At 47.2% G+C, this 17,409-nt stretch overlaps 1 protein-coding gene across 6 annotated transcripts in view; it reads left to right on the top strand.

Moving 5' to 3' along the window:
- Positions 1-13,878: 13,878 nt before the first annotated feature.
- mon2 (MON2 homolog, regulator of endosome-to-Golgi trafficking) overlaps positions 13,879-17,409 on the top strand; it is a 30,546-nt gene continuing 27,015 nt past the window's right edge. For 4 of the 6 annotated variants that reach the window (XM_061251397.1, XM_061251395.1, XM_061251396.1 and 1 more), the window contains exon 1: positions 13,880-14,349. In XM_061251397.1, coding sequence (XP_061107381.1) covers positions 14,319-14,349 — 31 coding nt within the window. In that variant the 5' untranslated portion in view covers positions 13,880-14,318. Of the gene's footprint in view, positions 14,350-17,409 lie in introns of all 6 variants that reach the window. The other 2 variants (XM_061251393.1, XR_009709354.1) reach the window with 2 other exon arrangements.

Genomic DNA, 17,409 nt, shown 5'->3' with positions numbered 1-17,409 from the left:
CCCGTGCCAGGTGTGATGGAGACGGACGAGGAGGAGGAGTCCAGTCAGGACCAGGAGCTGCCATCTGAGACCGATAACAGCCAATCGGAGCAATCGGTGGATGGGGACACCCAGCTGGAGACTGGGATTGACCCGGAGCAGAGGGGGCGGGGCCAGCTGTTTCCGGGTTACAGAGAGGAATTGTTCACATTCCACTTCCACAACATGGGCCGGACCGGCTGCCATGGCGACGAGCGCACGGTGCAGTTCAACACGGCGCACCTGTGCCTCAGTGGTCAGCGACTAACGTCTACGGAACTTTCTCCCTTTATAACACCGTATGCATGACACAGCCCATTATAACATGCCGTATGCGTGACACAGCCCTTTATAACATGCCGTATGCATGACACAGCCCTTTATAACATGCCGTATGCGTGACACAGCCCTTTATAACACACCGTATGTGTGACACAGCCCTTTATAACATGCCGTATGCGTGACACAGCCCTTTATAACATGCCGTATGCGTGACACAGCCCTTTATAACATGCCGTATGCGTGACACAGCCCTTTATAACATGCCGTATGCATGACACAGCCCTTTATAACATGCCGTATGTGTGACACAGCCCTTTATAACACCGTATGTGTGACACAGCCCTTTATAACACCGTATGCGTGACACAGCCCTTTATAACACCGTATGCGTGACACAGCCCTTTATAACATGCCGTATGTGTGACACAGCCCTTTATAACACACCGTATGTGTGACACAGCCCTTTATAACATGCCGTATGCGTGACACAGCCCTTTATAACACACCGTATGTGTGACACAGCCCTTTATAACATGCCGTATGTGTGACACAGCCCTTTATAACATGCCGTATGTGTGACACAGCCCTTTATAACACACCGTATGCATGACACAGCCCATTATAACATGCCGTATGTGTGACACAGCCCTTTATAACATGCCTTATGCATGACACAGCCCATTATAACATGCCGTATGTGTGACACAGCCCTTTATAACACCGTATGTGTGACACAGCCCTTTATAACACCGTATGCGTGACACAGCCCTTTATAACATGCCGTATGTGTGACACAGCCCTTTATAACATGCCGTATGCATGACACAGCCCTTTATAACACACCGTATGTGTGACACAGCCCTTTATAACACACCTTATGTGTGACACAGCCCTTTATAACATGCCCTATGTGTGACACAGCCCTTTATAACATGCCGTATGCGTGACACAGCCCTTTATAACACACCGTATGCGTGACACAGCCCTTTATAACATGCCGTATGCATGACACAGCCCTTTATAACACACCGTATGTGTGACACAGCCCTTTATAACACACCGTATGTGTGACACAGCCCTTTATAACATGCCCTATGTGTGACACAGCCCTTTATAACACACCGTATGCGTGACACAGCCCTTTATAACACGCCGTATGCGTGACACAGCCCTTTATAACATGCCGTATGTGTGACACAGCCCTTTATAACACACCGTATGTGTGACACAGCCCTTTATAACACACCGTATGCGTGACACAGCCCTTTATAACATGCCGTATGTGTGACACAGCCCTTTATAACACCGTATGCGTGACACAGCCCTTTATAACATGCTGTATGTGTGACACAGCCCTTTATAACATGCCGTATGTGTGACACAGCCCTTTATAACACACCATATGTGTGACACAGCCCTTTATAACATGCCGTATGTGTGACACAGCCCTTTATAACACACCGTATGCGTGACACAGCCCTTTATAACATGCCGTATGTGTGACACAGCCCTTTATAACACACCGTATGTGTGACAAAGCCCTTTATAACATGCCGTATGTGTGACACAGCCCTTTATAACACACCGTATGCGTGACACAGCCCTTTATAACATGCCGTATGTGTGACACAGCCCTTTATAACACACCGTATGTGTGACAAAGCCCTTTATAACATGCCGTATGTGTGACACAGCCCTTTATAACATGCCGTATGCGTGACACAGCCCTTTATAACATGCCGTATGCGTGACACAGCCCTTTATAACATGCCGTATGTGTGACACAGCCCTTTATAACATGCCCTATGTGTGACACAGCCCTTTATAACATGCCGTATGTGTGACACAGCCCTTTATAACATGCCGTATGTGTGACACAGCCCTTTATAACACACCGTATGCGTGACACAGCCCTTTATAACATGCCGTATGTGTGACACAGCCCTTTATAACATGCCGTATGTGTGACACAGCCCTTTATAACATGCCGTATGTGTGACACAGCCCTTTATAACACACCGTATGCGTGACACAGCCCTTTATAACACACCGTATGCATGACACAGCCCTTTATAACATGCCGTATGTGACACAGCCCTTTATAACACACTTTTATGTGTGTGTGACATGTGAAGCCATGGCTGTTTATTGTTTTTTTGTGAAGGACCAGCAGTCTACAACCCTGGGTCTGCTGGGTTCTTCCTTTCTCTGTTCTTAAGTGATCAGTCATATTTTATAGTTATACTTTATAACATGGCTCCTGGTTTCATGGGTCTCAACTAATCGTTGTTTTTTAAGGTGAAAACAACAACCACCAGATCCCCTTGGCTATCTGAACCAGGATTGCGGACCCCTGATAATGTCTCTTGTGTGTAATTTCTGGCATTGTTTTCCTTTGAACAGAAAGGTCCTATATCACCATGGACTGGGAACCACCTGTAAAGCAGAAGTACCTTGATGAGCGATCAGCAGAGGTAAAGCTGACTGCAAACACACGATTGGTCGGAGTTACAGTTATGCCCATAAGGGTGTGCTTAAGCATGAGTGTGTGTATGGGTGTGTGTGTGTGTGTGTGTGTGTAAGCATGGGTGTGTGTATGGGTGTGCGTGTGTGTGTGTGTGTAAGCATGAGTGTGTGTGTATGGGTGTGTGTGTGTGTGTGTGTGTAAGCATGGATGTGTGTGCAACAGAGATATGTGATCAGTGCTGATCCCAGCTAGGTTGTGCAATAAGAGTATGACATTATAATGTAGGGAATTTATCATGTTTTTTCTCTCCCCCCCACCGCCCCGCCCCCCTCTCTCTCTCCTGTCTGAATGACAAGACTTTGAGAAGCACGGCAGCCTGGAGCAGAATGCACAGAAGAAGGCCTTTCTCCAGCTGAAGGACTGCATCCAGCTCTTCACCACTGAGGAGAAGCTGGGAGCCGAGGATCCATGGTGAGAACGGAGAACCGCTACCTCTGCTCGCCTCACCTGCACCACTGACCCCCAATAAGCTTGCTGGAGTTCCTTAAGTTAACTTGAATGCCTTGCTTGAAAACTGGTTCTGTCTGGTTAATGAGTTCTGTAAAGGTCATGGGTTCTGGTGCAGATTTTGTAGGTGCAGACTTTGTTGGGGTAATGGGTTCTGTTGGGTTAACAGGTTCTGTAGGCTTCTGTAGGGGTAACTGGTTCTGTAGGAGTTCTGTAGGGGTTACTGGTTCTATAGAGTTCTGTTGGGGTAACGGGTTCTGTAGGGTTCTGTAGGGTAGTTGGTTCTGTAGGGTTCTCTAAGGTAACAGGCTCAGTAGGGTTTTGTAGGGTAACAGGTTATGTAGGCTTCCATAAGGTTTTGTAGGGTTCTGTTGGTTAACAGGTACTGTAGGGTAATGGTTTATGTAGGGTTCTGTAGGGTAGCGGGTTCTTTAGGGTTCTGGAAGGTTTTGTAGGGTTCTGTTGGGTAACAGGTTCTGTAGGGTTCTGTTGGTTAACAGGTTCTGTAGGGTAATTGTTTCTGTGGGGTTCTGTAGGGTAGCAGGTTCTGTAGGGTTCTGGAAGGTGTCGTTGGGTTCTGTTGGGTAACAGGTTCTGTAGGGTTCTCTTGAGTAACAGGTTCTGTAGGGTAACAGTTTCTGTTGGATTCTGTAGGGTAGCGGGTTCTCGATGGTAACCGGTTCTGTAGGGTTCTGTAAGGTTTTGTAGGGTTCTGTTGGGTAGCGGGTTCTGTCGGGTAACAGGTTCTGTCTGGTTCTGTAGGGTAACTGGTTATGTAGGGCTCTCTTGGGTTGCGGGTTTAGTAGGGTTCTATAGGGTAACTGGGATCAACCCCAGTGCTGGCCCCTGTACCTATGACCTCATTGCTGTGTCCAATCACGACGGCGGGCTTGGAGGGGGGCACTGTAAGTAAGGTAACTGAAACCTTCGCTTTACACAGAACACTGAAATATACACTCAGTGAGCACTTTATTAGGTATTTATTAGACTTATTGGTTTTCTGCTGCTGGAGCGTATCCACTTAGTTGACCCATTGTGTTGTAGGGTCCTCGCACGGGCCGCCAAATAACGTAGGGATTTTACTCTCTACGAAACCGGGTTAATGTTATGTAGCAGTATAACTGTAATCAGTCTCATAAAATTACTGTTATCAGAAATATCTAATCACAAATTTAGTATTTTAATTAATAATTAAAATAACCATTATCAATGATTAAACATACCGATAACCTGAAGGTTGGAAGTTCTTTGAAAGATTGCTTTAACTCGCCTCTCATGTCTATGTGACGCCAAAACAGACACCGGGTTTAATAAAATATATTTATTAAACAAACGTACAAACACAGAACAGATAAACTAACGGGAAGTTAGTTGGGTATGTGAGCATGTGCGCGCGCAAGCGCGTGTGTCCTTGGAACAAAGGAAAGGTAAAAGTGGGAGTGTTAGTGTTAGCTGGGGAAAGAGAGACTACTTGCATAGTTTTACTCTAATTACGTATGCGAAAGACGGCAAATCAATTCAGGTATATACAGTGCATCCGGTAAGTATTCACAGCGCTTCACTTTTCCCACATTTTGTTGTTACAGCCTTATTCCAAAATGGAATAAATTCATTTTTTTCCTCAAAATTCTACACACAACACCCCATAATGACAACATGAAATAAGTTTTTTTGAAATTTTTGAAAATGTATTAAAAATGAAAAACTTAGAAATCACATGTACATAAGTATTCACAGCCTTTGCTCAATACTTTGTTGATGCACCTTTGGCAGCAATTACAGCCTCAAGTCTTTTTGAATATGATGCCACAAGCTTGGCACACCTATCTTTGGGCAGTTTCGCCCATTCCTCCTTGCAGCATCTCTCAAGCTCCATCAGGTTGGATGGGGAGCGTCGGTGCATAGCCATTTTCAGATCTCTCCAGTGATGTTCAATCAGATTCAAGTCTGGGCTCTGGCTGGGCCATTCAAGGACATTCACAGAGTTGTCCTGAAGCCACTCCTTTGATATCTTGCTTAGGGTCGTTGTCCTGCTGAAAGATGAACTGTCACCCCAGTCTGAGGTCAAGAGCGCTCTGGAGCAGGTTTTCATCCAGGATGTCTCTGTACATTGCTGCATTCATCTTTCCTTCAATCCTGACTAGTCTCCCAGTTCCTGCCGCTGAAAAACATCCCCACAGCATGATGCTGCCACCACCATGCTTCACTGTAGGGATGGTATTGGCCAGGTGATGAGCGGTGCCTGGTTTCCTCCAAACATGACGCCTGGCATTCACGCCAAAGAGTTCAATCTTTGTCTCATCAGACCAGATAATTGGTGGATTGGTGGATTGCTGCAGAGATGGTTGTCCTTCTGGAAGGTTCTCCTCTCTCCACAGAGGAACGCTGGAGCTCTGACAGAGTGACCATCGGGTTCTTGGTCACCTCCCTGACTAAGGCCCTTCTCCCCTGATTGCTGAGTTTAGATGGGCGGCCAGCTCTAGGAAGAGTCCTGGTGGTTCCGAACTACTTCCATTTACGGATGATGGAGGCCACTGTGCTTATTGGGACCTTCAAAGCAGCAGAAATACATTCCAATGATAAGATGGCAAATATGGAAACACAGATTCACAAAAACAGTTGAGACTAAGCTAAACACTGGCTATGCCTGAATGTTTGTTGTTGAGTCTTACTGAGTCCATAAGCATTGCTGAATCCAAAAGACGTGCTGTCCTTGTAGGAGCGGCGATGGTAATGTGAATGATGTCCTTGTAGGAGCGGCGATGGTAATGTGAGTGATGTCCTTGTAGGAGCGGCGATGGTAATGTGAATGATGTCCTTGTAGGAGCGGCGATGGTAATGTGAATGATGTCCTTGTAGGAGCGGCGATGGTAATGTGAATGATGTCCTTGTAGAAGCGGCGATGGTAATGAGACGTGCTGTCCCTGTAGGAGCGGCGATGGTAATGTGAATGATGTCCTTGTAGGAGTGGCGATGGTAATGAGACGTGCTGTCCCTGTAGGAGCGGCGATGGTAATGTGAATGATGTTCTGGAGAGGTGCGCAGAGCTGGGATGTTCCTGTGGGCTGCGTGTTGTCGTCTGGTCCGTTCGGTTCTGGAAAAATGTGTCCGCTGGTTCTTTTTCCCGGTGGAAAAGTTTGTTGCTGTTGTTCGTTGGTGAGCTTTGCAGGAGTAAACTGATGTAACGTTCCGCGTACACCAGTTTCCACTCGCTATAGGCCACTAAGTTACTGCGAGGTAACTGGGTGTGTCCGTAGGCCTGGTAGTGCGCTGTGCAGCATTCAGCCTCTGTCCGAGTCTCGGAGCAGATGAGCTGAAGCGAATGGCCAAAAAGGGTGCGTCGAAAAAGGGAATGAATAGAAGGAGAAGAAGAAAAGAGAAAATGAAGAGAGGGATCCTGAGAACATGTCTTGCTCTTATACAGGAAAGTTTATTGCTGAACTGAGCTAGACGTCATGCAGGGTGGATGTCGCGGAATTGTCCTGTGGGATTGTGGGAGTTGTGGTTCCTACAGTGTGTTCAGAGATTACATTACATTACATTAATGGCATTTGGCAGACGCTCTTATCCACAAGTGCATACCCATAACCAGGGATAAGTGCGCTGAAAGACCCTAGAGGGAAGTACAATTTGAACTGCTACCTGCACAACAAAGATAAGGACCAGGGCCTATTTTAATTTTTTTTTTTGAACAAACAAACAAAGCAAAAGTATGACCAAACCCCTTAACTAGCCAAACACTGCTTACCTAGCCAAACTAAAAATACTGATACACAAAAAAGTAAATCACAGAAAGACAACAATTAAGGTTCACAGGGAGGAAGGGAGGGACGGGGAGAGGTGCTGCTTGAAGAGGTGCGTCTTCAGTTTGCGCTTGAAGGTGGGAAGAGATTCTACAGTTCTGACCTGAACGGGGAGTTCATTCCACCACCGTGGAGCCAGAACAGACAGTAGTCGTGAGCGTGAGGTGGAGGTTCGGAGAGGGGGAGGTGCCAAGCGGTCTGTGAAGGCTGAACGAAGAGGTCTGGCAGGGGTGTAGGGTTTGATGATTTTTTGTACGTAAGCTGGGGAAGACCCATTAACTGCTTGGAAGGCTAGCACCAATGTTTTGAATTTGATGCGAGCCATGACAGGCAGCCAGTGAAAGGAAGTAAGCAGGGGGTTGACATTTAATTATTTGGGAAGGTTGAAGACCAGACGAGCTGCTGCATTCTGGATAAGTTGGAGGGGTCTGATGGCGGACGCTGGGAGGCCAGCCAAGAGGGAATTGCAGTAGTCCAGGCGGGACAGAACCATCGCTTGGACCAGGAGCTGGGTCGGTAGTAGGGGGTGAGAAAGGGGCGGATTCTCCGTATGTTGTATAGGAAGAACCTGCATGACCGGGTCACTGCCGCAATGTTCTCGGAGAGGGACAGTCTACTGTCCATCACCATGCCGAGGTTCCTTGCACTAGGTGATGGCGTAAGCGTGGTATCCCCTAGGGAAATGGAGAGATCCAGATGGGGAGAGGTAATGGCAGGAATTAATATAATTTCAGTCTTGCCTGGGTTGAGCTTTAGATGGTGGTTGTCCATCCAGCTCTGGATGTCACTCGGGCTGAAACCTGTGTATCAGATGGTGGGAATGAGATGAAGAGTTTGGTATCGTCCACATAGCAGTGGTAGGATAGACCATGTGCAGTGATAACAGGGCCAAGTGTAAAGAGAAAAAAGAAGCGGGCCTAGGACTGAGCCCTGGGGAACTCCTGTGGCAAGGGGCTGAGGTGTCGATACCGAACCAGCCCAGGCAACCTGGAAGGAGCGACCAGAGAGGTAGGACTCAATCCAGTCCAGGTCTGTGCCACAGATGCCTGTTGCTGACAGGGCAGACAGGAGAATGGAGTGATCCACAGTGTCGAAGGCAGCAGAGAGATCTAGAAGAATGAGGACAGAGGAGAGGGAGGCTGCTCGTGCGGCATGGAGTGATTCACTGACGGAGAGGAGCGCGGTCTCTGTCGAGTGACCAGATTTGAAGCCAGACTGATGGGGGTCTAGCAGGTTGTTGTTAGAAAAGAAAGAAGAAAGTTGACTAGAAGCGGCTCGTCCTATGGTTTTAGATAGAAAAGGAAGAAGAGATACTGGGCGGTAGTTCTGGATGATGGAGGGATCCAGAGTAGGCTTTTTTAGTAGCAGTTTGATGTGGGCCCTCTTGGAGGATGCTGGAAAACAGCCAGAAGACAGGGAGGAGTTAACAAGGGAGGTGACAAATGGGAGAATGTCAGGTGTGATAGTCTGGAGAAGAGAAGAGGGGATAGGGTCAAGGGCACAGGTTGTAGGGCAGTGGGAGAGCAGGAGTTGAGAAACATCAGAGTGTAAGGGGAGTGAAAGTGGAAAAGGAAGGGATGGGCCTAGAGGGGGGGAAGGGCACAGAGAGGGGGGCGGTGGTTGCAAAGGATCTGCGGATGTCTGTGACCTTCTCATCGAGAATCTGCAAAGTCTTCAGCAGCGAAGGAGGACTGAGGTGGAGGAGGCGGTGCGCTGAGGAGAGAGGAGAAAATGGCGAACAGTTTCCGGGGGTTAGAAGTGGAGTTCTGAATTTGTGTTTGATAGTATTTTACTTTGGCAGCAGTGACAGTGGAAGAGAATGCCGCCAGGAGAGACTGGTAAGTTGTGAGGTCTGAAGGGTCTCTGGATTTTCCCCACTTCCTCTCCGCTGCGCGGGGGCTGGCCCTGGAGGTACGAAGGGCGTCAGATATCCAAGGACTGGGAGGGGAAGTGCGAGGTGGCTTTGAGACAGGGGGACAGAGAGAGTCAAAGGTGGAGGAGAGAGATGTAGATGCAGAGTCAGTGGAGAGTTTGGAGAAGGATTCGAGAGGGGGGAGTGAGGCGGTGATAGTGGTGGCAAAGGAAGAGGGTGAGAGGGAGTGGAGGTTACGGCGGGCTGAGGAAGTGTGGGTGGGAGGAGGGGGAGGAGGATGGGGAGGAAGAGGGAGGGAGAATGAGATGAAGTGGTGATCAGATGTATACAGAGGGGTAACCGTGAAATCGGAGCATGAGCAGTTCCTCACAAAGGTCTAGGACATAGCCTGCCTTGTGGGTTGGAGGAGAGTGTTGCAGGGAGAGGCTGAAGGAGTGGAGTAGCGGTAGGAAGGCAGCAGCCTGGGAGGCTTCAAGGTGGATGTTGAAGTCTCCGAGGAGAATCAGTGGGGTGCCATCCTCAGGGAAGGAGCTGAGAAGGGTGTCTAGCTCATCAAGGAAGTTTCCCAGGGGCCCTGGAGGACGATAGATAACTGCAATAAAAAGGTTAGTAGGGTAGGATACAGCAACAGAATGGAATTCAAAAGTGGACAGGTCAGAGAGGGGGAGAACAGAGAATTTCCACGAGGGGGAAATTAAAAGACCAGTACCACTGCCACGGCCAGAAGGCCGGGGAGTGTGCGAGAAGGAGAAGGAGGATGAGAGGGCAGCGGGAGTGGCGGTGTTGTCAGGTGTGATCCAGGTCTCAGTTAGGGCAAGGAATTGTAGGGACTGGAGGGAGGCATATGCAGAGATGAAGTCAGCCTTCCGAGTGGCAGACTGGCAGTTCCATAGTCCCCCTGTGACCGCAAAGTCCTCACAGGGGGTCAGCGGAGGGTAGCTGAGGTTGGAGGGGTTCCAACGCCGTGGAGGCCCACATCGCAGGGGGGGTCTTCGAGGGAGAGAGCAGACTGGGATGGGGTGAAACATAACATCACAAACTGGGACGGAGTGACTCAAGCGTCGCTCTGAGCACACCTATTTCAATTGCCTACAATCGTTAACAAGGAATATCAAATCAAGGCTAATCTACTGACAAATTCCAGTGCTATTTAAAACAAACGTTCAATCACTTGACAGGTATGCAACCAGTTTCAGTGATTAACACAGCGATAAAAACAAACTAGCTCCAGCCCTAACCTCTGCTGTTTAAAATAACAATTACAAATTGACTTTACCGCGTCTAGTGGACAGCCCACAGCAATAACAGCACACCTGGTTAAAATTATGCAGGTGTGCGTCAGAGATGCTCTTCTGCATACCACTGTTGTAATGAGTGGTTATTTGCTTTACTGTCACCTTCCTGTCAGCTTTGACCAGTCTGGCCCTTCTCCTCTCTCATTAACAAGGTGTTTATGTCTGCAGAACTGCTGCTCACTGGATTTGTGTTTTTTTTTCTTTCACCATTCTCTGCAGAGATGGTTGTGCATGAAAATCCCAGCAGTTTTTGAGATGCTCAAACCACCCTGTCTGGCACCAACATCATTCCACAGTCAAAGTCATTTAGATCATATTTCTTCCCCATTCTGACATTTGGCCTGAACAACAGCTGAACCTCTTCACACGCTTGCATGTTTTTATGCATTTAATTGCTGCCATATGATTGGCTGGTTAAATATTTGCATTAACAAGCTGGTGTACAGGTCCTCCTAATAAAGTGCTCACTGAGTGTATACTCAAGTAAAATATTGAAATACATCATCAAGTCATCGAAACACTGCACAATATTTTGAGGTATATTACATTGCTGTGAAATATAATTGTCATATTTATAAGGTGCACATATTTACAGTAGATTTCAGTATGTTCCATTCCAACGGGTGATTAAAATATTAATATTGGTTATGGGTAATTGTGTTGAGATGAATGTTCTGTCAGAGTGAATATGGCCGTGTGGTCGTGTGGCTGTTCAGATACAGCATTTGCCAAGAACAAGGACAGTGGGAAGTGGTTCCACTTGGATGACAGCAGTGTGTCACCTGCTAATGAAGATCACATTGTGGTGAGCTTTTCCCTCTCTCTTTTTACACATTCTAAGTCTGAGTGTAGATGGCACAGAAAGTGTACTGTATCTTACACAGACTGGAATTTCAAGACAGTTCAAACTCATAACTTTTTAATGTCAGAATATTTCTGAACAGAGTGGTGATTGGATGGATTTATTGTTTGGAGATGCCTGCATTTATTTCAGTAAACAGGTCTGTGATTGGGTGTAACGCCAGTAAGCAGCCCAATGATTAAATGTGATTTCAGTAAGCAGTGCCCCTCTCTGCTGCAGTGCAAGGCTGCGTACGTGCTGTTTTACCAGCGCCGGGACGCACACTGCGGGATGAGACCCGCTCCGAGCGAGGAAGAGGCTGATGACACAATGAGCACGCACACACACACACTCTCACACACACACACACTCTCACACACACACACACACACTCTCACACACTCTCACACACACACACACACACTCACACACACTCTCACACACACTCACACACACACACACACACACACACTCACACTCACACACACTCACACACACACTCACACACGCACACACACACACATACACACACACACTCACACTGAGCCACTGATTATGCACACACACACACACTCACACACGCACGCACACATGCACGCACACACACACACACACACACACACACACACACACTCACACTGAGCCACTGATTATGCACACACACACACACACACACTCTCACACACACACACACACACACATGCATGCACAGTACACTGCGCACACACACACACACACACACACGCATGCACAGTACACTGCACACACACACACACCGCGCACACACACATATACACACACACACAACCCTGTACACCCACACACACTGTATCGGCGACCCTGCTTATCCAGAAGAGCGTCAGTGAGCTGCAACAGTTCTGTTTTTACCAGTATGTTTGTTTTGTGTTCCTTTGAGCAGTGAGTTCAGGGTATATTAATCGTATTAATTTGTTAGGAGCCACACAGCCCAGTTCTGCAGACCATAGCATCACATTCCCCAGCAAGGCTAGAGGGTCTGAGGGGCTTCACATTATAATAACCTTCTTCAGCAACCTTCAGACTGGGGAGATGAGACCTGTCCACTTACAGTGAAGAATGTTTTAAATATGATTCTTTTTTATTCTGCTCTGTTTTAGATGTATAAATGTATAAATGAGCTTTATACATGTTGTCTTACCCTCGCCAAACTCTCTTACATACGCAACACAGCCTTACTCTAATCTCAGGCCTTGAAATTTCTCACTGCGTTGCATCCCTGTTCCCTCTGTCACTGTGTCCCTGTGTCACCATTTCCCTGTACCACTGTGTCCCTGTGTTGTATCACTGTGTCACTGTGTCCCTGTGTTGTGTCACTGTGTCCCTGTGTCACCATTTCCCTGTACCATTGTGTCCCTGTGCTGTCACTGTGTCCCTGTGTTGTGTCCCTGTGTTGTGTCACTGTATCCCTGTGTTGTGTCCCAGGACCTCTGCTCATTGTGTTCGACCTTTTGCCTCAGCTGTGTCTGAACTAGCTCAAACACCACAGGGAGATTCTGACCTGAGCTGTATTTGTTGCTTTCCATCACACTTCAGGCACAGACATGCAGTTTGTTTGTTTTGTTGTGTTTTTGGTTGTTTGTTGTGTTTTTGGACGTGGGGATGTGGTGGCACATAGATGCCTGTAAGTGGCTCAGTACACAGAGTCATTTCTTCATGTGCCTGGGACAGGCTTTATGGTGAGTCATAACCAGGAGCATGAAGCAGGGGGGCATGTAGTATGTAGCATGAAGTATGTAGGCTATACATGCTGTACATACGAGGTCACTCTGTGAGTGTACATTTGGTAATTTTATTTATTTATATGTTGGTGTGATAAAAATGCTGATGTGTGTTTAAAACTGAGTGAAGAGGGATTATTGTATATGATGCCCTGTTACTCAGGAACCCCACCAAATCTTGGGATTTTAAAGATGCTCTTGGATTTAGAATGTTTTTGTAAAATGAATATTTGTATCCTGCATGATTGAGGGCGGCGGGGTTGGGATTTTGCTGCACTAAAGAGTTAAAGAGGGTTTACATTTGAAATGGGTGTGTTTATTTGTATACAAATGTAAATAAAGTTATGCAAAGCCATACTCTATATCCATAATTTCCTTTCTTTTATATTTTCTGAAAAGGATACTGATATTATCCTTATTTCAGCTTCGTAAAATGTCCATAATACCATTTTTAATCGAGACCATATCACGACGTTCGTTCGGAATCGCTCCTGGTGTGCTTGTACACTGTGTTATATACACGTTCCCCACCAGGTGGCCATAGAACGGGAATAGCTGAGTGGAAAGCTGACAGATAAAATACCGAAACTAATTAAAGTGGCATAGGACAATTCCACGGCTTCCCAGTTATTAACATTCGTTAAGTCATATTTTTTTTCCAAGGATTAATGTGCTGGCGTATGCTGTATGAACTTTGTTCGCAGTTTTTAGGAGCTTTCACGATCCTCTGACATTTTTATAATCATCCTCACTGTGGACCTGACCGAAAGGCTGCCAGTAAAATCCTGTCCGTGTTTACGGAAGCTGACGGGAAAGTGACTCAAACTTCTATGTCGACCAAGTGATGAGATTTATTCATGAAAATGTATACAAATATAACCGACATAGTAATATTACCCAAATAATACTATAATTGCAGAATTACGTCACATGTCATTCAGATTAAATAATACAAAACCAAAAAACTTGAGAAAGTGAGCATTTTTACTTTTATTTTGAAATTCCCGCTCTAGTAATTACCGGAAGTCACTTTTTTATTGAGGCTTTTGCTTCACACTCCTGGCTGCAAATGGTGGTGGAGACGGAGGAGCCTGAGTCCGGGCTAACATTTACAGACAAATCACACTTATCTCACCCTCCGCAGGGAAGGCGACTGCCTTGCAATGATTACAACCAACTGTAAGGACACGGGGCTCTGTGTGTGAACGGCATGTACGTGCAAATCTGTTTGACAGTCGGACAATGCAAATCTGAGGACTGGAAGATAGTGTCAATGGACGCTTCTGTAATGGCACACAACGTTTTCTTTTTTTAAAGCAGGCCGGATCGTGTCCTAGTACTGCGATCGCAGTCTTTTTTTTAATACCTGGAGGCTTTTGGACAAGGACAAGAGCGAAAATGACGACCAGCAGCCCCGAAGCGGTGAAGAAATTACTCGAGAATATGCAGACGGATTTTAGGTCGCTGTCCATGGAATGCAAGAAAAAATTCCCCCCAGTCAAAGAGGTACATAATCAGGTGTATTGCTATTACCTATAGCTGGACAAGTCTGACCAGTAGATTTGCTAGTTGATTCGCTGATTTGCTTGTTGTCTTTTCACTGGTACAGCATCGTGTCCGTTGGTTTGACTCGCTTGTTTCCTGTCCAGCGGGGTGAACTACCGTGTGGGCGGGAATGACAGGAACTTTAGCCGACTAACGCCACGCTAAAGTCCGATGTGTGTACAATATCTGAAAGTTATTATCTAACATCACTCGTTATACGGGCAACTGTGTTGAAATCACCACACATTACTATACATGACTGTTCAGCGCTGCCATTTTACAACTTTACCACTACACATTTTTCATTTTAGGATTGGAACTTGTCCGCGTAGAGCCCTGCTATAGTGAATATACCTGTAGGTAACACATTAATGTAGTTACTTCAGTTGGATGGCCTATATCACATTTCCTGACTTACAGCTACCGTGACGCCCAAGATAATTAGCTGTTTAATGTTATTACCCGGCACCACCGATACGTATTCACTTACTTATGCGTTTGTGATGGGGTGAAAACGAATGCATTGACAATTTGATCTGTCAAAGTTAGCTGTGATCAGCGCCTGAGAGCTTCTCCGAAAACCAGACTTGCCACACTGACGTTGACGCCGACCCGACCGTTACTTCGTGAACTTCACCTGCGCTACATTTGTCAGGTCAGAGGTCACCTGCTCTACATAACAGGTCAGAGGTCACTGACTGGAAGTGAAGATGTGCGACTTCATTCTCTTGTCAGTTGCCTTTTAGCGGTTGCGTAATAACTTTAGCCAAACAGCTCCACATTATTTTGTTGTTATATTGAGCACGTTTGCTCAGGACAAATGCAGTCTCTAATAATAATTAAAACATTAATGAAAACATTATTATCAAGCCAAACACGTGGCTGCGGTATGAGGCGAAGACGACTTCATGTTCATACTGCTTTTTTTTTTTCTTTTCCAAAATGCAGATTCTGCTTTTGGAACAAGGAGATGCTTTCTTTCATAGAAATTGACATGTCAAAGGATTTAAGCCTACTTATGACAGAGAGGCCTGTCTGAGACGAGATCACTGGGTTAGTATGTCATGTTCAGAACAACAGAGTCATTCATTCTTACAGAAGAATACAAGCACCCTACCCCCAGTCCTACAGCATTTACCCTCACCACAGCAGTCCAGTGAAGAGTTCGCTCTCAGGAGAACGTCCATAGAGGAACCATGTCTAGTTCCAGGGATCACAGTGTTGGGCTAAATGCTTCAATTTGGGATATTTCATACACTTCACACCAACCACTCCTGTGGAGACAGGCCAAGGAACCCTTTCAGAACCCTGTTTCTGAGAGTGCTGGATTGCAAAAGCACCTGTATATTGCGGTCAGGCTGTCTGACGCACACACCTGTATATTGCAGTCAGGCTGTCTGACGCACGCACCTGTATATTGCGGTCAGGCTGTCTGACGCACGCACCTGTATATTGCAGTCAGGCTGTCTGACGCACGCACCTGTATATTGCAGTCAGGCTGTCTGACGCACGCACCTGTATATTGCAGTCAGGCTGTCTGACGCACGCACCTGTATATTGCGGTCAGGCTGTCTGACGCACGCACCTGTATATTGCAGTCAGGCTGTCTGACGCACACACCTGTATATTGCAGGTTGCGCAGGCTGTCTGACGCACCTGGCAGGTCCTGTCTGCTGAGATGCAGTTAGGCTTGCTCGTTACTCAGGAGCTTTCAACCAATGGCTGCATCCTAAAGGCTTCCCTGGGATATTTCACTCCGAGAGGTCCTTTCTGTCGCTCAAGCCTGCCGAACTGCGTATATTAACCAGTGTGCTGTGTGAATCTTCAGCCTTCGGTTTGTGCAGCTGCATATTGATGATGCAGGAGTGTCTCCTCCCTGGGATTGGCCGGTTTCCGGTTGTTGGAATTTTGTGGGAGTAAGAAGAAATGGAGGTTTCTTGTTGTTTTTATTTTTCTCTTTGTTCAGTGGAATGGAACTGAAGGGAGTTTGTGTTGCTGTGTCATTGCGCTGGGACGTGGGTGGGTAGCTGGTCTCACTCTGGTCCAGACGGTCCTCCGGGCCTCTGCTCTGACCCACAGCTCGGTGTGACTGGCAGGACAGTAGGGTTTCCCTCAGTAAAGTTGTTAGGCCCGGTGGCAAGTATCTTTTTTAACAGGGGACGGAATCGTGGAATTGAGAATTTAAAAAAGCTATAACATTTACTGTCATCTGGCAGATTTTAATCCAAAGCGACTTACAAGTGCAAAGGTTCTTCCACAAGTTAAAGCAACACATCCAAAACTAGTAAAATACACGTGAAGTGCTGTTCTAAACATACAGTCATCATAAGTGCAATTCTACATTGTACTGTCTGTGCGTGTGTGCTGTGTGTGTGTGTGTGTATGTGCTGCGTGTGAGTGTGTGCGTGTGTGCGTGTGTGTGTGTGTGTGTGTGTGTGTGTGTGCTCTGTGTGTGTGTGTGTGTGTGTGTGTGTTATGTGCGCTGTGTGCCTGCGTGTGTGCGCTGTGTGTGTGTGTGTGCTGTGTGTGTGTGTGTGTGTGTGTGCGCGTGTTATATTTGCTGGTTTGTTAACATCACACAGCTGTTATTACTGCGTCTGTTTGAGAGCAGCCAGCTCTGCTCTGTCACCCTGACGACACACCCTGGACCCGCTCTGTCACCCTGACGACACACCCTAGACCCGCTCTGTCACCCTGACGACACACCCTGGACCCGCTCTGTCACCCTGACGACACACCCTAGACCCGCTCTGTCACCCTGACGACACACCCTGGACCCGCTCTGTCACCCTGACGACACACCCTGGACCCGCTCTGTCACCCTGACGACACACCCTGGACCCGCTGTCACCCTGACGACACACCCTGGACCCGCTGTCACCCTGACGACACACCCTAGACCCGCTCTGTCACCCTGACGACACACCCTGGACCCGCTCTGTCACCCTGACGACACACCCTGGACCCGCTCTGTCACCCTGACGACACACCCTAGACCTGCTCTGTCACCCTGACGACACA

This window comes from Conger conger, chromosome 8 (assembly GCF_963514075.1).
Source record: "Conger conger chromosome 8, fConCon1.1, whole genome shotgun sequence".
NCBI classification, from domain to species: domain Eukaryota; kingdom Metazoa; phylum Chordata; class Actinopteri; order Anguilliformes; family Congridae; genus Conger; species Conger conger.
The sequence above is the reverse complement of the archived record's forward strand: the minus strand, read 5'-3'. Positions and strand labels throughout refer to the sequence as shown.